The sequence below is a fragment of the Marmota monax genome, unplaced genomic scaffold, assembly GCF_021218885.2.
Source record: "Marmota monax isolate L192 unplaced genomic scaffold, Marmota_monax_Labrador192_F-V1.1 WCK01_AAM20220418_F8-fsc00480, whole genome shotgun sequence".
In the NCBI taxonomy this organism is placed as follows: domain Eukaryota; kingdom Metazoa; phylum Chordata; class Mammalia; order Rodentia; family Sciuridae; genus Marmota; species Marmota monax.
In genome coordinates, this window is record NW_026692418.1 from 316,601 (window position 1) to 341,021 (window position 24,421).

The 24,421-nt window shown below is 33.4% G+C and overlaps 1 protein-coding gene and 1 non-coding gene across 12 annotated transcripts in view; one reads left to right on the plus strand and one right to left on the minus strand.

Moving 5' to 3' along the window:
- Positions 1-1,824: 1,824 nt before the first annotated feature.
- Positions 1,825-24,421, minus strand: part of Rhot1 (ras homolog family member T1) — a 69,978-nt gene continuing 47,381 nt past the window's right edge. For 2 of the 11 annotated variants that reach the window (XM_058578781.1, XM_058578784.1), the window contains 9 exons: positions 23,524-23,624; positions 21,420-21,550; positions 20,309-20,392; positions 18,404-18,523; positions 16,823-17,025; positions 15,705-15,800; positions 13,964-14,086; positions 4,359-4,502; positions 1,825-2,933 (listed from right to left, as the gene is read on the minus strand). In XM_058578781.1, coding sequence (XP_058434764.1) covers positions 2,816-2,933; positions 4,359-4,502; positions 13,964-14,086; positions 15,705-15,800; positions 16,823-17,025; positions 18,404-18,523; positions 20,309-20,392; positions 21,420-21,550; positions 23,524-23,624 — 1,120 coding nt within the window. In that variant the 3' untranslated portion in view covers positions 1,825-2,815. Of the gene's footprint in view, positions 2,934-4,358; positions 4,503-11,958; positions 12,474-13,963; positions 14,087-15,704; positions 15,801-16,822; positions 17,026-18,403; positions 18,524-20,308; positions 20,393-21,419; positions 21,551-23,523; positions 23,625-24,421 lie in introns of those variants that run through there. The other 9 variants (XR_009226679.1, XM_058578782.1, XM_046442926.2 and 6 more) reach the window with 9 other exon arrangements.
- LOC124091740 (small nucleolar RNA SNORA11) lies at positions 20,861-20,984 on the plus strand. Its single transcript, XR_006851418.1, has one exon. It is a non-coding gene; the product is annotated as a small nucleolar RNA SNORA11 (small nucleolar RNA).

Below are 24,421 nucleotides of genomic sequence, written 5' to 3' on the forward strand. Positions count from 1 at the left end.
CACTGGGTTCAACCTCAGCACCACACAAATGTAAAATATTATGTCCACACACACACACACAAAAAAAAAAAAAAAAAAAAAAGACGGTCTTATTAAGTTGCCTAGAGCCTCACTAAATTGCTGCGGCTAGCCTTGAAGTTGCAATCTTCCTGCCTCAGCCTTCAGAGTCACTAGGATTACATGCCTGGCTGGATTTTTGTTTTTGAGTGGGGTCAATCCTTCATGGATACAGATGAACAACTGGATAGTTTGAAGACAACATTATACTGACTTATGCAGTTCATACAAAAGGGACATCAAACTAACCACAGTTGTATTCTAGGGGCCAGAGAAGATTCATGCTCTACTACAGAGCTTGTGCACTCACCTCTGTTTCCTCCCTGACATTCGTTATTCAGCTGCCTTCCCTCAGGTCAAGAGAATTCTCATTTCATTCAAGACTGACTCATCAGGTTATATCTTCTTTGGTGCATTCCCTAACAGGTGATATGAGGTGACATGTAGATATGCACAAACAGATAGTCCAGATATCCATGGTCCTATTTTTTTTAAGATAGGTTCTCATTAAATTTGCCAAGGCTGGCTTTGAACTCGTGATTCTCCTGCCTCAGCCCCCTGAATAAATGGTATTTATAGGCGTGCATCATTGGGCCTGGCCTACTTCTTTTACAAGCCATTTCAAAATGGTGATATGCTCTCCAAATGCCTTACATCTGAGCTCACTCCTATTCTGGCATTTATCAGCACCAACAGTATAAAAAATTACTCATTTTTTGGTCAAATGTGAAAAAGAAAAGACATGAATGGCAAAAAGCAACAGACCCTTGAAGTTACTTTAGCCATAGGACTACAAACCTTCAAAGTGATATTTCTTCACAAAACTGCTGTATTACTTATTAAAACATCATGCAACCAGCCTCAAAACTGTCCATTTACAAGATAATGCAACTGGTGTAAAATCAAAGATTTCCTTTTAATTCTAAGTCTTATTTTCTTCATTTTTCCTTAGCACTCTTATAGCTTGCGTCTTCTGAGCAATTATGAAAGTCAAGAAAGCCTATTATTGTATTTCCCCACGTTAATTTGTCCTTAAAGTGCATGTGGAATAAAGGAAAATGTCCACATGAGCCTACAGGCTGAGGAGGAGGAGGCAGTGAGGATGCCCTCTGCTTGCTACCCAGCCTGAGTGAGGGGGTCCTGCCAAGAATAGGAGATATAGATGAAGGCAGCTACCACTCTGCCTTCTTGTGAATCAAAGACACTTAGCTTCAAATGAAAAGATTGAGAGAGAAAATCTAAACATACAGAGTCACCATTTTTGCCTCTTGGCAAACTACCTTCTTTCCTCTCTTTCTCAGAAATGTAATTTTCTATAAAGCACATTCATTTTAAACAATATTGCAGTTGAAATGGAAAAAAAAACTTGGGAGAATTAATTGTCATTAAAATGTGGTGTATACTACTTTACAAGCTTATAGTTAGTGAGTTATACTGTCACTAGTATTTTGGGAAGCCTAATCTTATCAGAAAATGTTCCTCAAAACAGCAAAGAAGAAAAATTATGTTAGTGGAGAAAATGAACATGGAAACCACAACAGAAGCCCTATTATTATGGTATACATGGGGAAAAACTATTGACCTTTTATAAGAATAGATTTCCTTATAACTTTTAAATAGATATCCTCTTAAACTTATAAATCATACTTCACTATTTTCCAAATTTTTTTGTATAAAAATATTTTTCAAACTAATAAAGATAGAAACCAGAGGACTGGACTCACATCTGTGCAGAAATATTTACTTTGTAAGACAAAAAACTCAAGATCACAGTACACAGCATTTATTTATTTAAATACTTGAAAAGGTCAATGATGGAAAAAAATAGGTTTATCATGAGAGTTTATATTCATTAGATTTATTTTACCATTTAAAAAAGTGCTGCTTCTAGGTTATCCTAGCAGATATAGAACACTTTATGACACATGCAGCTACTGTAATATACTATAATAGACACAGCCATTATAGAATGATTTATACTTTGGGAGGAAATTCCAACAGCAGTAAGGGTAACTTGTTTATTTAAACTAAAAACAGTGATAATATACAAATTATTTTTCTCATTTGATTGAAAGGGCTATAAAATTTCACATACTGACAAAGGAAGCAACATAATCACATAGAGAACTCCTCAGCTCATTGCTTTTACCTTACTGCCTCCTTAAAGGAGAGTGAGTATACACTCAGCTATACAATTTTCTAGACTGCACAACGGCTTCAAGGCTGGCCTATCATAAGTGACTGAAAGTAAATTGTGTTGGTAAGCAGACATTGACTTGTGTGTTTTTAAAAATAGAGAGAAAATGGCAAATTGTGTCTCATGTACCCAAAGGATCATTTTGAGTAAATGTGAAATAAATAAGTGATCCATGAGTAAATATAATCTCTGGAATGACTTAAACCTAGGAGAGTGAGCCAAGTGAGCATTAACAATACCATGTAGAAATGTCTAGAAACATCATTTCTAGAACTCAGTTTGGGAGACCATATTTTACCTGAATATATACATTATTTACAAAATATTCCCTTTTGGCCTCTGAAATGTAGCCATTTTAGTTTGGCTATGAAGCTGTTTTCTTTCCATATGCTAGCCAATACTGTAGTTATTACTATCATTAAAATATTCTTATGCATGAATTACAAATATTAATAAAGTAACTCTGCATGTATAAATATCTCAATATTTCTAGCAGAATTTAAAGCATTCAGAATGTACATAAAAGTATCTGTTTTTGGTAGGGCCAGTATTTTTTTTTAATCATCGCTGTTTCAATAATGCTTTGTACATAGCAAACCCCAAAACTGCAAAAACAGTAGCACCAAAACTTGCTCGGAGCCAAAACGTGGAGCTCTTGAGGTCAGCTTGTGTCACATGCCTGTAGTCAGAAAATATAATTAATATTTAAAACATGGTTAGTAGGAAAATCTCACACCAGTCATATAACAGTCTACTTTTAGGGAAGTATTAGCACACTTGTCAAACTAATTGCATACAGTAATGCTTACCAAAACCTTTATCAGTACAGCCATGTATACACATTGCTTAGATAACCACTATCTTAAGAAAATAATATAATGCAGACAAATTAGTAAAAGCAAATGTCTTTGATACTACTTGGGAATTGGCATCTAAAATTTTGAAATTTCTTCACATGGTAAATGAAATTAGAGAAATCAATCCACCACTTTTTAATACCACCATGGCCCTGTGAAATGAGAATTAAGGCTGGGTTCTCATAATTTTGAGGGTCATATTCATGGAATGTAACTAAGGTACAATCTTCTATCCCAGGAACCAAAAGCTATCTTGTAAGCAGTTAAGCGACAAGTGACAATACTTTTTTAAGAGCAAAGATTAAAGTCAACTTTGGAAACAGTGGGTTCCATTAAAGTTTACCCCCCCAAAATCCCAAAGGGAATGGGTAAGATTTGCCAGTTTACATTCATTTGGTTACTACTAATTAAACAGAAAACAAAACCAAAACCAAAAACAAAACCCTGATGTTAGTCAGACAGGCAGTGATAATGATACCAAATAAAGGACATAATGTAACATGATGGGTTGAAAGGTAATGACATAAAAGAAATCATCTGATGCATGACAAGAACGGGGACAGCCTGTACCACAAACTGAGTTTGTGAGCATGCTCAGTTAATAACACTGCTAAGCACCCTCAAGAGTCTCAAGTATGACAGCTTACCATGAAGAGGATAAAGCTTTAAAGTAAAGGTTGGAACATTTTATTCAAGTGTCACTGAAGTCTTAGTTTAGTGAACACAACTGAGGTGATGTAAAAAACTTCCAGAATTAAAAGCTTGGAAAGCCTATCTAGTTTAGGTTATTTTACAACTAAGTTTAACAGATTGAAGCAAAAGTGAGACATCATTAAAACACCAAGACACTGATATATGCAAGAGTATGAATTCAAATTGCAAAAAAACTACTGTGCCTCAGTAACAGTCACAGAATGATTAGATTAGTTATCACAAAATGCAGTCTGTACATCCCTAGAAACAAAATTCCACAATTCAGTGCTCCATGCTCATCTCCATGACCAAGTAACACATGCCATTCCCATTTCTCACTCTCACCAGTTTAAGGAAGAAAAAAAAAATCATTCCTCATATAATTATTTTTCACAAAGCATAGTGATAACACACGTTCATTTTACCTTCGAAGTTAGTTCTTTCAACAGGCAATGTTTTATTTTTTTTTTTTAAAGTTAGAGAATATTTAGGTTTCAGTTTTTCTAGCTGGAAAACCTCTAACAAGGTCAACCCATTGTTGTGGGAAATGTTACCTGGCTTCAAGAAAAAGTGGACCAGGAGATGACTCCATGAAGATGGAATCTTCTACAGAGCTGACGGCGTGCACCTGGTGAGTAATACTGCCTTTGTCGTCTGCTAACAGCATGGCACCCCACTCAGCTACCCGGGCTCTTAACCTTTTATACACATGCACACAGTTTGCAGTTCACAGCAGAACTCATGAAAGAAGGGACTCAAAATAACATCTCTCAATTAAACGTCCCACGCGTATACTAAGTTGCCACCCTATATGATGCATCTCATGCCTTCTATAATTAAAATAAATGTATTCCCTAGCAAATTGCCAAACCTAAAAAAAAAAAAAAATTCTATATGTACTCTTAAACATTCATACACCAACAAGGAAACCTAAAGCTGTCACATACATTCTATATATCACTCTGAGGCTAGTCTTGATATATCTGAAACACTAACAGAAGTCCTTGAAAACAATACCCAAAACAGTACCTGACAACATATGATAATCACAGTATTCATTCAAAATGAGGTTAGCAATTATTAGTCATGAAGTTTATTGATGCTTCTATAATTCAAAACTATCAAAAACTACAAATATACATCTGTGAAAAATTGACTCCAACATCCCAAACTCATAGACCACCAATGACTTGTGATGAGAAAATAAGGTTTACATCTCTAATAGTGATGTGCAGAATTTCAAGTGAAAGCACAGGCAAAATGTCTATTAGAGCTTTTGCTTCAGCTTTGGTTTCCCAGTACTTATCTTCACTGATAAGCTGATTTTGTTTTTGTTTTCCAATTTTTACATTTGTTCTTTAATCTGGGGGAAGAAAGGCATTAGGATTATAGCTAGTCATAATCATAATGAAGATAAGTCAAAATGACTTCTTTTTTTAATATTTTTTAGTTGTCAATGGACATTTATTTTATTTATTTACATGCAGTGCTAAGAATCGAACCCAGGGCTTCTCACATGCTAGGCAAGTGCTCCACCACTGAGCCACCACTCCAATACCTCAAAATGACTTCTTGGTAAATAGTCTTTACATAGGGGTATCTGTTTCACATAGCTCCCTTGGTTGTGTTTTAGGACAGCATTATCGTTCATGAAATAAAAGTCTTCTGACTGACAACATTGCTTAGTTTTTTTCTGCATTTCAAGATGTAACTGTATTTTCCCCAAGCTATGATATAGCCTTCAGAGGTAAAATAGAGGTATGTATTTATTTATCAAACAGTATAGATACATACTTAGACAAGCCAGTTTAAAACTTAAGGCAACTATTAACTCAAAATATATTTCAATGGCTCCATCAATGTTATACAAACTGTTTAAGATACTTTTAGACATGAAAAGCTACTTAAAGTACTATTTTATGTCTTTACTGAACATTTAAAAGCTGCATTACCAGGCTGTATTTATAAGAGAAAGTATTTATAATAGATGGCATACTTGTCATTGCTTAGATAATTGATATTTTCTGAATACAGAATAGTGTGTTCTTAAATGTGTCCCATAAGTATAAAAAAATGACTTATGTTTCTCATTTCAGGTCTCAAACAGAAGCAAAGTAACAGTTTTATAAAACTATATCTAGTTCATCTCTAAACTCAAGCAGAAATAATTCTTCCACATTCAAAAACAATTCTTTCAAAATGACTCACATATATCATCAGAATAAATTATAATATCTTATAGTATAACTTTTCTTCTTTTTTAAAGTTTACTTTCTTTTCAACTATAAAAAAGTAATATACACTCATTAGAAAATATATGGAAAATAAAGCAAAGAAGGAAGAAACTAAGATATCTAAATTTTGAGTACTTCCTTTTAGTTTTTTTCTATGCATTTTCAGATAGCTTCGAACACAAGGTGTAATTTACATATATATTAGTACACATTACATGTATTTATATGTAATCTTACTATAAGAATTTTTCTATAGATTATAGAAATATCATTTTAAACAGCTGCATTGTATTCCATCCTCCTACTCTGGCTATCTCCATTTTCTGATTACTAAAAATAATGAGCATCTTTCTACTATAAAATTTTTCTGTTTAGGATACTTTTCCTTAGACCTCACAGAAATGAATATTACATGGTCAAAAATGTGTATGTGTGTGTATGTGTGTATATAGAAAGGTTCTTTTTTGTACCCAGTGATACAGCAGAATCCCCAATTTTTCCTACTGTATGTGGAATATAATCATTTAGTTCAGCAGTATCTCTTTTTACTCTCTTCTACACTGGTGTGAGAAGCAACATGTTCTGATTTAGGTATCATTATGGTTTCTTCTTAATAATACAGATGGAAGAAAATGTTTCACAATTCAGGCAATTAAATGAATTGTTTCTATGAACAGTCCCTCATGGCATATGTAGGATGACAACGATCCTGTGGACTTTGCAATGACTACCTTAAAAGAAGGCAGACAAAAACACATTTGATTAACTCAACAATTTATGGTGACTATAAAGACATGAACTAAAATGCTTTATTGGCTCAATATATTTAAACAATAATAAAAAAGGGAAATTATCACTGTAATTATTTAGAAACATAAAATACCAAATTCTAAAGGGTCCAAAGGAATTAAATCTATTCTAGTTATTTCCAAATAGGGTATTTTTAATATTCTAGTTGAGATTTTTTATCATCTGTCATAGGACTTTATATGGACAATGTAGAAACTATATTGCAGAGACCTAAAAGTCTGAACATATAGAATTTAGGAAAGGGTGAGAACTCTGAAAGATCCAGATAACAATCAATGATTTTTGTCAATGGGCCTTTATTTATTTATATGTGGTGCTGAGAATTGAACCCAGTGCCTCACACATACCAGGTAAGTGCTTCTATCCCTGAGCTACAACCGCAGTTCAACCAATCTTATCTTACACTATTGGCTATTATACTAAGGAAAAGAAAAATTTAGTAGAACATACTCAAAAGCAGCAAAGGTAAGACACCCACAGAGTCATTTTTATCAGTTTTCCTACACTTCTCAAAAATGAATTTGAATTTTTCATTCCTCTTGTCTTGCCATTTTATCCTTTCCAAATAGAACTCAGAGGTAAACAGATACACTAGTATGAATGGTCTTCTAATTTTATAACTCTATTTATTTATGTATCTTGAATACAAATTTTTAAAAAATAATTTGAAAGGGCCTATATAATTGTAATGCATGTGTACTTAAAGTTACTAGGGCACAGAGTTATCATATATCACCTTTTATCATTTGTAATTATGTATCTCAATTGAACACTATACTGAGTTCACAAAAATAATAAAAGTTTTGTTTCTAAATAGTCTTCTATTTAAAAAAAAAAATAGAAAAAAATAATTCTGGACCTCCTTTCTTTTATTCCTTCAAATTTTTCTACCTATCATTTTCTATATTTATTTCCAATAATGTCATTACTGCTAATAATATGAATATATATACATAATACATACTCTCTCTCTCTCTCTCTCTCTCTCTCTCTATATATATATATAGAGAGAGAGAGAGAGAGAGAGAGAGTATGTATGTATGTATTTTTTCCTTTTTCTTTCTTCCTTTTTTTTCCCCCCCAATTCAATGTTGGGGATAGAACTCGGCCCTGTGCATGACAGGCAACTGCTCTACAGGGAGCTATATCCCCAGCCCTGCTAATAATAATTCTCCTAATTGAACTGGAAGACATGAAATATTTTAATAAAATATTTCTCAAAATAGGTTAAGAAGTTGATGTATGGTATATAGTAAAGATGAACTGCAACTCCAATCATAAGCAAGCTGTTAACTGAGCATGCCCAAATAGTGTTGTACTTTGGGAAAGGACACAGATAAATGCCAGTATCAAGAAATGCTTCATTCAGCAGAAGAAAAATCCAAATTTACAAATGATCATAAATACAGAGGAAATGCTCCACTATCTAATTGTTAAGTAGAGATACTTGAAGATAAAATTATGCAAACTCTACCTTCCTAAGCCCTTTAATACACTAACCAAATGGCAAATTTTTAAAAAATTATGAGCAGTAGCAGCTTACTTATTTACTTAGAATGTATAACACAAACTCTGGTATAATTTTAAATTTCACTGTGTGTACAAAGAACAACCTTGTAAGAACTTCCATACAAGGAATGTAAAAGTTTCATAAGAAACTAAACAGCACTTCCTTGAATGTGTTATTTTACTATAACAGATATTCCAAGAACATCTAACACTAAGATTCTAAGAATCCCAACATCTAACACTAAGATTCTAAGAATCCATCCTCTTCAGAAGGCAATCCTACAAAAAAGCAGTTCATTTTAGTCTGATGATAGTAAAATTCTTTCTTTTAAAAAAGGGCTTCCATATGAAATAACATGAGTTTAAACTACATAAAGGAGGAAGTTGGGTGATTATTAAAGGAATATGAGTAAATGAAGTAAATCATTAATGAGTGGCTTAAAATAAATGTATGTATAGTCAATTTAAAAATGCATTAAAAATAGTGTAAAAATACAATGGTAGGATGGCTATCCATCATATCTTTGTCTCTTTAAATAGTGTGAATTATGTTCTTAGTTGCCAAAGTAAAATGCTACTATTGAACTTAAGAAATAACATGAACAAATAATTTATATGGCTAATGCAAATAATAAAATGGAATGAAAAAAATATCCTAAAAATCAAAATATGCTTCAAAGGAAATAACATCAAAATAATAAATTATAAAATAAAAAATTTGATTATAGTTTAGGAGAAGTAGGAGAATTATACATAGAAACCTAGCTAGAAAAAAGACTGAAAGTGTTAACAAAAAAAAACTAAGCGACTAAGTACCACAGACAAACAAGAAAATGAATGCCTAAGGAAAATTCATAGCACACTACAATACAGTAACATTCTCATGCAAAATAGAAGTGTTCTCAAGTCAGAATAATAAATACTTAATAAATAGATATCCTGGGTAGTTCAAACCAACAATCAAGCTCATTCCTACACAACCAGTTTAATACTTTCATATTTTAAAAGTATTTAAAAATTAAAATTCAAAAGATGTTTTTCCCCAGTAATATTCCCAAAGATTAAAATCATCTGACCACGTTAATGATCCTCCAAATGTATTTAAATTCAAAACAATTCTAGTTATTCATAAATTATTCCAAAGAAAAACATAAACCCATACAGATTTTAAGGGTGAGACCATAGTTACCAAAGAACAAAGTTATGTGAGATTGATCCATGTGTGATTTAACACTACTCTAATATGTTGAATACACAATCAATTAAATCAGAAAGAAAAACATTTTTATTAGTAGTTTCTATTAAAATATGTAGTGTCAGTAAAAAAGCTCAAGAACAAATACTTTTCTTTTTCTTTTTTCTGGTAAAAGAAGAAAAATCTAAGTTTTCAGAAATTTACTCACTGAAACTGCCTAAACTATGAGCAGACGATAGCAGTTAGTTTCAATATGATGGACTAAAGTCACTAAAAATGTAACTAAAATTCAAAAGAAATATCTTAAATGATACAATATTTAGAAAGATAAAGGCAGGTAACCTATCTTCATTTTCAAATTTTGCCCCACTTCATAGCAGGTTACTATCCAGAGCAGGAACTGGAAATATTCCAAATGAATAAATCAAGGAATTGGGGGTCGGGGAAGAGGTGGAGTACGAGAAGATAGGAGAATGTGACCTCAAACATGTATTGTATCTGGTAGTGATTTCTATCTCAGTGATGAACATTTAAATAAAATGTACTAAAACAATGTACTAATTTGAGACCAGAATGTACCTACTGATATTTGTCTATTAATTTAATTCTTTACCTATTTTTTTTCTTTTTTAAAAATTTTGTTAATACTGGGATTGGACCCAAGAGTGTTTTTCCAATGAGCGACATCTCTAGCTCTTTAATTTCTGAGACAGGGTCTTGCTAAATTGCTGAGGCTAGCCTCAAACTTGCAATCCTCCTGCCTCAGCCTCCTGAGTGGCCTAGATTACAGGTGTGCCCAGCTGTGCCTAGCTCTTTTCATACATTTAAAGAAGTTTTTGGCTTAAATAAAAATAAAAAACTTTTATAATCTTTTACAGTAAATTCTAAATCAAATACTAAGCATGGAAGTTCTGATTTTCAGAAACAAAGATACAAGACTTAGTGTTAAGTAGGAACAAAGTAAAATATATCTTAAATGACTTTTAATTAATTAATTAATTAAATATTTCCTCTGCTTTTTCAGAATTTAGATATATCTAGCATGGCAAACCAATAGTGACCAACCACCAAAGGCTGCCAATATCTGACAAGTAATAGGGAAAGGAGGTTTTTTTCTCACCCCATGATTCAAGAACTTTTGTGTGGGAAAGGAATAAACTACGGGATAGAGGTGAACAGGCAGATTCTCATTTATTTGCTGTCCCTTTTTCCCTTTTTTTGCTCATTTTCTTGATTCCAGGCCTTAATACTAAGATTACAAACTAGTAGCCTATAAACATGTTTTGTTCTGATTAGTACTTTTTTAAATTGCTATTCTTTAAATATTATTAAATTTCATATAAAAATCTTGATTTCTTATCTTTTGTAGAATCATAAAACCTAGCAACACTGGGCCTGTACAACTAAGGGCCACCAGTGAACAGTGCTGCCTTTTAGACAGGGCCTCAGACCCCACCTTTCCTTGTTTCTTCCACTTTGGCTACCTTCATTCCTTTCCATTATCCATTTGGATCCTCCAGGAACTGAGTTTTTGACCCCCACCCACCTACCTTAATTACCTATCTTTTTCCAAACACTGGAAGTAACTTCAACATAGAACCCCTAAAATTCCACTGTACTTGCATCAAATAAATGACTGATATACCAACAGGGATAAGGAAGGAGTTCTTTGAAAAGTACACTGGTTTCCCTATTCATCCTTCTCATTCTTGATTACCAGAGATATCAGTATGTGTGCTGACATGACTATTAAATTATTTCCAGTATATAAATAGATATGACAAAATATACTGATTTCTCTTTGAGGATTTACTATGAGTAATTTATGAGTAAGTACATCAATTTAACACACATCTTAACTCATTTCATTTGGAAGCTGATTAAACCATCCTAGAAAAAAAAATATCACCAAAAATGGAGACAGTGAATCAATCTAGTATCATGGACAATCTAGAATTAATAATAAGATATGTAGTTTGTAATGGGCAATTACTGGGAGCTAAGATAGGTGCACAAAAAATAAGAGATCAAATACTTAGTATATAGATACAATTACTACATTGGTGGGTCAGAAGTATGAGGCAAAAATTACATTGATTTTAGAAAAATCCTTTCCAAAATCTCTGATAAGACAAGATAAAATATGTGCTGGATAATAACATATTTTTAATTGAAAATTCCTTCCCCAAGAATCTGAACCTGTCATTGGCAAGAGTTGCCTATTGGAGTATGATAGGGCTTGGCTGCTTTACTTCTCTCTCTCTCCAACCTCTGGGTAATTGACATTATTTTTTATTAATAACTTGAAAGATATGACATATCTACCAAATTTGCAAATAACAAAATATATATAATGGGACAAATGATAGAAATAATGTTTGAAATGACTGAGCTAGAACAAATGGATCAAAAAGAATATGACATTTAATAGAGATACATATGTATCTGCATTTAAGTTCAAAGATCAAATACACAATTAGAAAGGAAGGGACATCTGCTTTAACAGCACATCATACAAAATTTTTTTTTAATTTCGATTAACCCCCAGATAATACTATGTCGACAGTAGGCAACTAAAAAGTTAATTCATGCACTGGACAGGTGTTGTCTTAAGTGTGGAACATGACTGCCCACTGTTCTGGACTAGTCAGACCACATCTGGAGCACTGTTATCTTTCCATCCTTGGTGGCACCACTTAAGAAGTACTCTGAGAACTTAAGGGGCTTTCAGATGAGACCAACCAAGAATGATGAAGTCACTACATCATCTAATTTTTAGAAAGGCTGAAAGAAATGGGGATGTTCTACCTGGAGAAGAGAAAATTAGGGGAGACATGATGATCGTCTTCAATATCTGAAGGATTGCTATGTTGATGAGGGAGTAGAATAGTCGTATGTTGTTCTAAAGGGCAGAACTAAAACTAAAGGAGAGAAAGTTATAGGGAAAATATTTTAGTTTTAAAAAATAAAAGCAAAAGCAAAAACCCTCACCAAAGAAAAAAGCCATAAGCAAATAAACAGTACTCTCTCAGGAAGGCTTGCTACCAGGAGGTTAGGCCAGATGAATTCCAGAATCTCTTCCAACACTAGGATTCCCAACAGTGGAGCTCCTGAATGTTGTTTGGTTTGAACTAGCCTTGCATTTTTCTCAGCTAGTCATCATGAGGGACTCTATCTGAGTTACTCCTTTACAGGTGTCACTCAAAGAACAGAGGCAGAACTTTACAAATCAATGTGGTAATCCCTTCAAAGCAGTCCCTGAGATGGCTGCATTCTTATTCCAGGGCTGGTAGTGCTCAAAAAACCACTGAAATGCTTTTAAAATGCCTTCAAAACCAGTTTCTGACTCACATAAGAAATAGGTAACCATCTCATAGACACCACTATTATATTGCTGGTGGACATAAACCATGATCATTTGGTCCAGCTGGAGTCTATTATTTAGCAAGTGTTCAATAATGGAAAAAAATGACCCATTTCTAATCAAAATCTGTATTTAGCTTGATCATCCACCGTAATCAAGCCCAGCTCTCAATGACATATATAAGTAACTTCAAAACCCTAATCCTGTCACATATAAATTTGACAACCAGATACATATATACTATATAGGTTCTTAAATGCTCAGAAAAAATAAAACTGATTTGAACAAAGGCAGCATGATCAGAATAAGAATATAACCTTTCAAGTTCATTGCTTTAAGGGAATGTATACATCCTTTTTTTTCTCTTTTTCTTTTCAAAAGCATATTATTTTATAGGAACATTTCATGTTTTGGCTCAATAATAAGATATGAAAAATAATACTTCACATCTCTTTTTTTCCCTTTTCCATACTTTTGAGTCCTTAAAGCTGGTTCTTATCCTCACTGCCAGAAATCATGTTCTTTTCAAATAAGCATTCCAAGTACTTTTTAAAAAATAAGTAAAGGTAGATTATAATTATAAATGGTTTCAAGACTAGAGAATTTTTTCAAACCAAAATATTGTTCACATTGGTATAGTTTTGCTAAGATACATTATCTGAATATTAGCTGAGCACAGCAAAATAATCTTTTACTTGGGATGAATGTCTCTTTTCATTACTACAAAAGTCCTAATCTATTTCTAGGATTTACAGCAAAAAGATTTTAATCTCCCTACACATATTATCTTCTAATATGAAAGGTATTTTAACTTTCCTAAGGAATTAACAAAAAATATCCTTGAAATATACCTATTAACTTAAAAACATTATTATGGTTGTTTCAAAAACTGAACATTGTGGTCACAGTGAGAATTTTAGTGGAAGTTAGTTGGGTGTCAGTTGGTTTGTTGCGTATGTAGTGAATATCTGTATAATAAATAGTTATCCACTTTTTTTTTTTGTATTTTAACAGAATGCCTGGTACCCAGTAAATAAAGTTAAGAACCTGTTAAGAACTGCAGTGAAGATTTTGTTCTTTACAGATTGCAGCAAGTCTGAGTTGAGGAAGTTCTGACAGATGCAAAATGTGCACCTGTTGCAGGTGCACATACAGCGTAACCGGGCATGGCTGCGAAAACACACAGAAGGACAGGGTTGAGTTCTTACTTACAAATATGGCACAAGTCAGGGTGTGCCAACTAAAAAGAAAAAAAAAAAAGATTTAGGCATAAGCAACACTCTTTGAAGAAAGAAAAAGGACAGTGTGGGCCATACTAAAGTTGTGCAGAATTCCACATGTACCAGAAACAGAATAAGCAGTAATAGCTTCCTCCTCCCTCCCTATAGAAAGTCTAGGGAACATTTTCTAAACACTTTAGCTTTTTTGGAGGGGGGTGGAATTATTATATGAGTTTTAGTGGAATAAGTATGCACAGCAATAGATGGCACCTTCATCTAAATTAATAAAAATAAAAATTGAATAAGCCATAGCACCCACCAAAAGGACAAGGTTTGCTAGCATTTAAATAACCATTCCCTCCTCCTCCCTCAGCATACACACATGCCTGAAAACCAGGAAGGAGAAGAGTGACAAATACATAAAAGAGTCAAAAGATGAGTATATTCAACCCTGAGAAGATATGAACAATATTGTCTTTAATTCGTCAAGCACCCTGGCTCCCAAAGGAAATCAAAGTGCTTCATAAATTTCCAACAAAATATAGGGTTGATTTCATCTGCTACCAAAACACAGCAGCTAAGTATGATAGTATGAAACTCTGAGTAAGGATGTAAAATCAACAATGGATCCAATTGAAATTAGATATGAAATTTAGGGAGGCTTTCTGACTCCTTTCTGGTTGAGTGGAGTTGCACTAGTTGGTGCAGGCACATGGGGCAACCCATATCACCTAGGCCCTATCTACCAAAGTAAGGGGGTCTCCAATGACTGTTCAGTGATCGGAGCCACTCAGACATACAAAACCATCACACCACCCGTGAAGAGGCACTGGCGCAGAACCCATTCAGAAGAGCGCCTGATGATTCAATGCCATCACTTCCTGTAACACCTGATCATTTTTAGAGGCTTCTCAGTCAAAGGACTGGCCCAATCTGACTTGGCTTAGCTTGTAAGATCTGATGAGACCACAGCACACGGTAGCATGGTTGTGGAGATTAGCAGCATCCCAATAATGCCTAATTCTCAACATGGAGAAAAACAAGAATTAATTTTGAAAATTAATGCTCAAGACATTCCTTTTTAAAACCTGACTTGTGATGATGAACATAGCACTGCTACTAAGTCACTGCCAGCTGTCATACTGGAATCCATCTGTTATTTTATAAATTGAATCTGATTCTTCAACATATACAAGGCTCCACCCACCAAAAAGGAGAGATGCAAAGTATGCTTAGCAACAGGGAGATGCTTCATGAGAAGTAGTTTGGGATTAACCATATAAACAAGTGTCCATGTATGTACATTTATCATATATACACACACACAAGAATTAAAGTAAACTGTTTTAAAGATGCAGATCTAAAAACACAGTTGCAGTTATTTACAAGATTTTTAAAAGTACATTTACATAGTAAAGACGACACCATAATAAACAGGTTAAATCTGACCAAGCAGTGCGTTTCTAGATAATTACTAAATGTTAATTATAGCAAGAAAGGAGATTTGGTCACCCTATAAGAAAATGTAAACAAAATTCTACAGAAGTCATAAAGAAAAAGTAACTTACAAAGCAGTTTTTAGAAAGACCCAGATTTTTCTCAAATTCTCTATTCTATCAGTGTTGCCCATGTCTCGGGAGAGTCTGTCTCTGTAATGATCCTCTCTGTAGATAACATACATGAGAGTTTTAAAGCAACGGTAAAACATAAATAAAGTTTTGCTTATATTAATAGGAACAAGTTGTCTTCTAATAAAATAGAAATGTAAAGGTTTGTTGCATTTTTTAAAGTGTGAGTTAATGGAATACCAGGAAAATTAACTGATTTTAAAAATCTTTACAAATTAACACCTTTCTGGAAAACCTCAGTTTGTAGCAGTGTTTGATTATTACTCTATTTTACACTGTAGTTTTCATAAGAAGGCAAATAATTAGAAATTAATATAATAAAATATAGCATAAGCTATAGACTAGAGAAACGCACTGCCTGAAAAACTATTTTGTTACAAAACAGAATTTATACAAACACACTATTTGAGGAGAATGCCATTAAGAATCATGCAATTTTAAGGCAGTTAGTAAATTATGAATATAACCAGTTACGCGCTTGCACATATATGTATGTATAGATATATAATAAATGTACATGAAATTTGTGGCTCATAATACTTAATGCAAAACATTTACATATTGGAAATTCCAATTATAAATACTTTTTTTAATAGCACTTAAAGAAGACAATATTTTGAAATCACATGTTCAACATAAATTGACAAAAGATTTTAGAATCCTTCACATACTCAAGGTCAATTAATCAACAGACAAATATAAAAATGAACTTTGTATATGGAAATGCATAAAGCAACATGATGTTAACCCCATTTTATTGCACTAAGACTATTTTTTAATGCTGGGTGGGAGGCTGTGCTTTATTGAATTATCCTGTTAAGAGAGCTATAGCCTACTCAAAAATATACAAACATTGTAAGAAGCACTGTTTGTATTATTTTACTATGGTACCCAAACCAAACTTGGATTTGCTCAAATTTGTACCTTCTCATTATAAAGTCTCTTTCTGTTGCTGAACAACTTCTATATGACAAAGATTCCCCCCTCATGGCTAATAATGGCATGCAATGTTATTATGAACCATGCAACATGAAAATGAAGACAGAGCAGGTACTTACGGGTACATGGCCATTGTTGTCAGTTTAACAAAGATATCCTTACTAGGTGCATCAGCAGTATTGCAAGTGAAGGCTTGAGGTGGAGGCATTTTGTGTTTCCTGCAGAAATCAGTAGGTGAGATACTATATTCTTGTTTAACTTCATGCAGGTCTGATTTTGCAGCTATGATTAAACAGGGTATTCTGCTGTCCATAAAGTGTTGCTATGAAATAAAAAAATGAAATCAAAATCTGATGAAGAATTCAAAAGTTACTATTCAATTCAATGTGAACTAAAAAATTTCTCTAATAGGCAAAGAAACAATAGTTTCAAAGAGGAAAAATGACCCAAGAGGTAAAGTTTGGTAGTGGCCTAGGACAGTCTGATATAATAAATATGATTAGCCCAACTTTTCCAATGTAGGTAACAAAAGAAACCAATTCTAACTCTTTAGATTCACTATAATTTTAAAATATATTTCTTAAATTAAAAAAAAAAATAGGGGTTAGGGTTGTGGCTCAGTGGTAGAGCACTTGCCTAGCACATGCAAGGTGCTGGGTTCGATCCTATGTACCACATAAAAATAAATGAATAAAATAAAAGGTATTGTGTCCACTACAACTAAATTTTTTTTTAAAAAAACCACAATAAACATTTTGAAATAAGAGAAATCCGCCTAACCTCTAAACTAAAAATGACTATTTTCATTTTTTTATATTACCTCTAATCCTTGAGTACTTGCATTTATATATGTTTATATAGTTGCAGTCATGTTAGGTATAACTCTTTAAAAATGTAACACTGTATCTCCCCTATTTTTCAGAATTCAGAACTATCACTTTTCATGGTTGCTTAATCTCCTAGATTATTTTATCATAATATAAAAAACTATCTTTTTTTTCTTTTCTTTTGGTACCAGGGATTGAACTTAGGGGCACTCAGCCACTGAGCCACATGCCCAGCCCTATTTTGTATTTTGTTTAGAGACAAGGTCTCACTGATTTGCTTAGCGCCTTGATAAATTGCTGAGGCTGGCTTTGAACTCGCAAACTCCTGTCTTCGCCTCCTGAGCTGCTGGGATTACAGGCATGCACCACCTCACCCGGCTAGAAAACCATCTTTTAATAGTGTTGGACATCTGGAATATTTTATTTTCAGGCTATTAAAAATAACACTAGAATAAATACCTTTCTATTTGTAGCTTTTTCCTCCTACTGAATCTTGCTGATAATCTCAAAGTGACTGATACACTTTCCAAGCCTCTGGTTTATCCCCTTGCTCTGGCTGTTATTCTTGGGTAAATGGCAATACATACTCCACATGCATTCCTAACAGCTAAGAAAACCCCCCATTAAAGCAAAAGTTCTTAACCAGGAATGCAAATCAGAATCACGTGTGGAAGAAAATTTTTAAAGTACATATGCTGGGACTCTACCATTGCAGAATAAAACCAGAACCTTCAGGAATAGGGCAAAGATGTATATATTTTTTAAAAGCTCCACCAATGATCTTGTTGCATTTTTCTGGTTAGGAAACATCATGAAATTCATTAAAACCCCATATAAAATTATATTTAATCATAGTCTATAAGAACTACAAACCTTAAAAATCCTGGCGCAGTATTCAAAGGATTTGGGGTTAGTGACATCATATACCAGGCATACAACATCACAAATGATCTCAGCCTCAGTTAGAAACTCCGATTCTGAGATATCATGCAACTGGTAAAAAGAAAAAGATAATGAGAAACACAAGTATCACAATTTTGATAAAGTCATGATGTATTATAATTGTTTGGTTGGACATCCTAATAAAAAACTCCTGGTTAATCATAACTTTTCAGACCACTTTTAGAAGTAGAAAGTATAAACAAACAAGTATTTTTTTGCTGATTTTGTGCATTAAAAATGGTGGTGATTAAGAATCTACAGAGGGCTGGAGATGTGGCTCAAGCGGTAGCATGCTTGCCTGGCATGCGTGCGACCCGGGTTCGATCCTCAGCACCACATACAAATAAAGATGTTGTATCCGCCGAAAATTAAAAAAAAAAATAAATAACAAAAATTCTCTCTCTCTCTCTTAAAAAAATAAATAAATATTAAAAAAAAAAAAAAAAAAAGAATCTACAGAAGCTAGCATTCAGTGACTGACTGATGTGCTGCTGGCAAGCCTTTTCTGTATATTGTCTACACTCTATAGATAGGGAAACAGGTTAGAATAAGTCAAATACAAAAGACAACATACCTAAGAAGTCATCAGACCAAAACATGAACTCAGATATAATTGCCAAGTGTATTATTTTTCCTACCACACTAACATTTCTCCTAACAAAATCACTAAGCAAAAACTTTTTAATTAAAGTCATTTGATTGTACTGCATTGCCTTATCTTTTCAATGTTTATTATATTTCCTGAAGAAATATCCTGGGCTGGGGATGTAGCTCATTGGTACAGCATGTGCTTAGGTCCTGAGTTCAATCCTTAATACTGGGGGGAAAAAAGAAGCTGTGACTGAATATATTCAAATAAAACACTATTATAGCATGCATAGTCAAAGACATGAAAGATACAATTTGCAAAAATAGTGTAATAATAATAAAACAGGGGGCTGGGGATGTGGCTCAAGCGGTAGCGCACTCGCCTAGCATGCGTGAGGCACTGGGTTCGATTCTCAGCACCACATAAATGTAAAATATATTGTGTCCACCTTAAAAAAAAAAAAAAAAAAAAACTAAGAAATAAATATTTTAAAAAATTAAAAAATAATAATAATAAAACAGGAAAATTAACAGTCAACAATATTAACTAAGTACCCAATATCTAAAACTATACTTATAGGAGACTAGGAGACAAAGGGATATAATAAGAAGCTGACAAACATCAGAAAGAATAAAATATATGTAATATTCAATGTGATAATTTGGTAAAATAAATATTTCCAAAAAGAAATAGACAAATGAATTTTCTAGTATGTCTATTATTTGTTAGAAACTTTTCATTGAGGAGCTAACTTATTAAGAAACAAGCTCAGAGAGAATAAGCCACTTGCCCAAGGTCACAGAACTTATCAATGGTGGACCAAGGTTATATTGAACCTCTTTTTACTGTATTTTGTGGTATCTTTTCAGTCAGATCCTTTCATACATTTTTATGCTATACTCCTTCCTGCTAAGTAGATAAACTTGATTCAGATTATAGGTAAACAACCAAGCATCAGCACTGTTTTCATATTAATTTTTAGTGAATAGCAGTAGAATTTTTAAAAAGTCAAAATGGGAGACTAAAAAGTAAGTTCATTTTCTTCTGTTTTACTTTCTACAGGTGATTTTTTTTACTTATATGTATATTCATGTAATAATCACATAGATCAAAGGAATTAATATTCTAAGAAACAAACCAGGAGGGGGAGAAATCATACACAAATTCTACATTCAGACATTAAAGTCATTTTGTTTCTGTCATTTTAAAATGTACCAATTAAAATTTTTATATTGAGAATTTCTTACCAACAAGTATTTCTCTTGTCCATATACATAAACAGTATTAATCGCATAGTAGGATTTATGATCGTCACGGATTTTCTTCTGTCTCTGAAAACAGAACCGAACATCTCAATATTTATAGGAAGGAATTACTAGTTTTCATCAATACAAACATGTGTAGGTGGGTTATAAATAAAAGGACATTCTTCTCTATACTAAATACTATTTATCAGTATAAAAGAGATGTTAATTTTATGTTTTTTAGTTTTTAGGGTCTAAGACAAAATATGCATTTGTTTTGCACAAAGTAAAAGCAGTAGGTTAAGAGGAAGTAAACTGTATTTTTGAAAGTAGATTCTAGAGCCATTGCTGACAATTCACATTACACTATAGTTTGGTCTGATATTGGCCTCATCTGGAAATATGTCAGTTTTACTCAAAGTAAACAGACTAGGTATTAGTATTCAATTTGAAAGATTTACCACGCATTTATTTCCTACCAAGGACTATTTGAGGTGCTTTCGTATGTGTAGTCATTTAATCATCATCTAAATAACTGGTTTTTTTAAAAAATGAGGGGTGTGCTCAGGAGAGGAGACCTGATGAATGGCTTTTCTGTTTACAACACACCCAACAGAAATCTGGGTTTACTCATCGCAGGAAGCAGAATATATTGGCCTTCCTGTGACAGCACATATGTTAAAACAAAAAAAAAAAAAAAAAAGAAGAAGAAGAAGAAAAAGAAAAAAGGCAAATGAGAGCAGGGCACAGTGGCACATGCACATTAATCCCAGCTACTTGGGATGCTAAGGCAGGAGGACTGTAAGGCCAGCCTCAGCAATCAAGCAATACCCTGTCTCAAAATAAAAAACAAAAAATAGAAGGGTTGAGGATGCAGCTCAAAGGTAGAGCATGCTTTCTGGGTTCAATCTCCAGTACTACCAAATAAATAAATAAATAAATAAACAAACACACACACACACACACACACACGGCTAACACCAATGAAACACTTTACTAATATATATAGGGCAATGAGCTCTAGTAATCATCTAAAAAGGTTAATAATGGCTATAAAAATTACATAAACTACAGAAATTTGTTGGATATAATTCTATATTTTGAGAACTCTCACCATTAAGTTTCTTCCAAGAAGAGCCTGAAGAATTCCACTTTTCCCACAGCTTTTCATTCCAATTACATTACATCTGAACACATTTCTTTGAGTCTGTTTTTTCTGAAGGTCTATCTTTTTATCTCTTGTTACTAAAAAAAAAAAAAAAAAAAAACACTAAATATGTACCAGATTCTTGGAGCCTTCATTCCACCTTCTCAAAATAAGGTATTGCTATTTATCACTTTTATGCAGTATCTAATCTACAAAAACACATAAAATAGGCAAGCTTATGTAAAATAAAGTACTACATATAATGCAGAAGGGTATAACCTAGTGGAAAAGATGCATTTCTGAAAGTTGACTATAAATTTTCAGTAAAAAATAATAGTTTGCATAAAATAAGCAGTATATTTTCACTAGGAAAATATCCTAAAAATGAATAAAAATTACAATGAATATATCTAACATTATATCCTATCTAATTTGATGTCATTGTCACACAGAATGTGAGTGTAGCTCAATAGTAGAGAGCTTTCCTAGCATGTGTAATGCTATGGGTTCAATTCCCAGTACTACCAAAAAAATATATATATATTGGCATAACAAATTATCAACTATGAATGCTATTTGAAACCTTCAACCTCTTGGAGCTGGAAAGAGATTTTTACTCTTGGGTTAGCTGGGCTCTTAGGCATCAATCTGTCAAAAAAAGCATGACAGAAACAATACTGTATCATTCAGAAAATGGGACATCTCTTCTTGAGGTAAAGAGAGCTCCTTAAGCTACACCCAAAGGTACAACAACAGTAGAGCCCATCACAGGCACTACTGATTATAGCAAAGTCAAAATGATAGAAATACACAATAATTATGTAATAGTTAAGTACATTATAGAACATTATACAATGGCACAATATTTCACATTAAAGATATATAGAAGTATACTTATTGATATGCAAAGATGTTCACAACATGTTCTTGAGTGAAAGAACCCCACAGCTGGCTAGAAATTAACTGCTTACTCTTTGGTGCCGAATTAAATACTAATTAGTTAAGAACTTGAAAGGGTACTTGTTCTGTCAGTTTAAGTAGGCTACCTTCTGGGGCTGAGGTTGTAGTTCAGTGATAGAGCACTTGCCCAGCATGCATGAGGCTCTGGGTTTGATCCTCGGCATCACATAAATATAAACAAATAAAATAAAGGTATAAAAAAATACAATAACATTATTAAAAAAAAAAAAAAGGCTAGCTTCTTGTAAGAGCTTTCTGTAACACATGGCAGAGTTTCCATCAATTGGTATATAAGAAAATCCTATAATGACCAATTGCTAAATTTCTTATTTTCATACCTATGAATTTCCTTTAAATGAAGTACACTGCTTTGGCAAGAATGTGTGGTTTACAATTCAAGATCTGTGAAAGATTTATTAATAAGGAAAAAGATTACAAAGTTGATAAATGTATAATTAGTTCCAGACTGAAATCAAGATCAAGTGTTTAAGTTTTTTTTAAAGTGGCCTAACATATGCTAGGCAAGTGCTCTACCACTGAGTCACAACCCTAGCCCTCCAAATTTATTTATTTTTTAAATTTTCATATATATTTTTAGTTGTTTATGGACCTTTATTTTTATTGTTCTTTCTTTCTTTTTAAGTGGCATTTTGTTGACAGTAATTCCCACTGCTTTTTTAAAAAAAGATTTACTTTTTAGTTGTAATTGATTTTTATTTGGTCCTAAGGATCGAACGCAGGGCCTCGCACATGCTAGGCAAGCGCTCTACCACTGAGCCACAGCCCCAGCCTGGCATTGTTTTTAATATTCAAAGAAAATTAAAATGCAAGACAGAATGGTAAACCCTTTAATGTCCATAGTTCTTCCCCATCTTCATCAGTGGAGTATCCCAAGGCAGTATATTAGAAACAAAAGCTCTACTCTTTCTTTTTTGACAAACAATAAAATCAGGCATCACAACTCAAAAGAAAGTACTAAATCTTGAGGAAAACTAATACAGTGTAGACATGGAAAACTAAGGAAGATGAGTTTACTTTTATTCTTTGTAACATTTGAAACTAGAGTCTAAAAATGTTCCTAATCATAAACTGAATAGTAGCCAACGCTTACCTGTAATGGCTGAAGCTTGAGACTCTTGTTCAGTCAATATGGAATAGCCTAGATAGCCCAAATATTCTAGGCACCGCTGTACATCTAAATAGGTTGTGAGCCTAAGAAAGGGAAGGTTTACACGGTGAAAAGTTCCTAAATGAACACTTATGAGAGGAAAACATTTCCAACAGCTCAAAAAATGTTTCCTACTAGACCCAGTGTTTGTCACACTACTTCAATTTCCTGTGTACCCAACCATGGGGCTGCCATTCTTTTTTCTTTATTTGGCAAGGTACTGGGGATTGAACCCAATGGCACTCAACTGCTGAGCTACACCCTCAATCCTTTTTTTTTTTTTTTGAGAGAGAGAGAGAATTTTTTAATATTTATTTTTTAGTTTTCGGCAGACACAACATCTTTGTTTGCATGTGGTGCTGAGATTCAAACCCGGGCCACACGCATGCCAGGCAGGCACGCTACCGCTTGAGCCACATCCCCAGCCCCCAATCCTTTTTATTTTATTTTTTGAGACAAGGTTTTGTTAGGTTGCTGAGGCTGGTCTTAAACTTGTGATTCTCCTGTCTCAACCTGCAGAGTTGCTAGAATTATAAGGCATACACCACCACCACTGCTGACTGCTATACTGCCATTCATTTTTTATTTTTTAAAAATTTATTTCTTAGTTTTAGTTGGACACAATGCATTCATTCATTCATTCATTCATTCATTTATTTATTTATTTATTTATGGTGCTGAGGATCAAACCCAGGGCCTCCTCACATGTGCTAGGCAAGCACTTTACCACTGAGCCACAACCCAACCCCCCTCCCCCCACTATACTGCCATTCTTTTTTTTTTTTCTTTTTTATCTCTGTATTTTTTCTTTCCCATCAGAATATATGAAATTTGCTTCTCC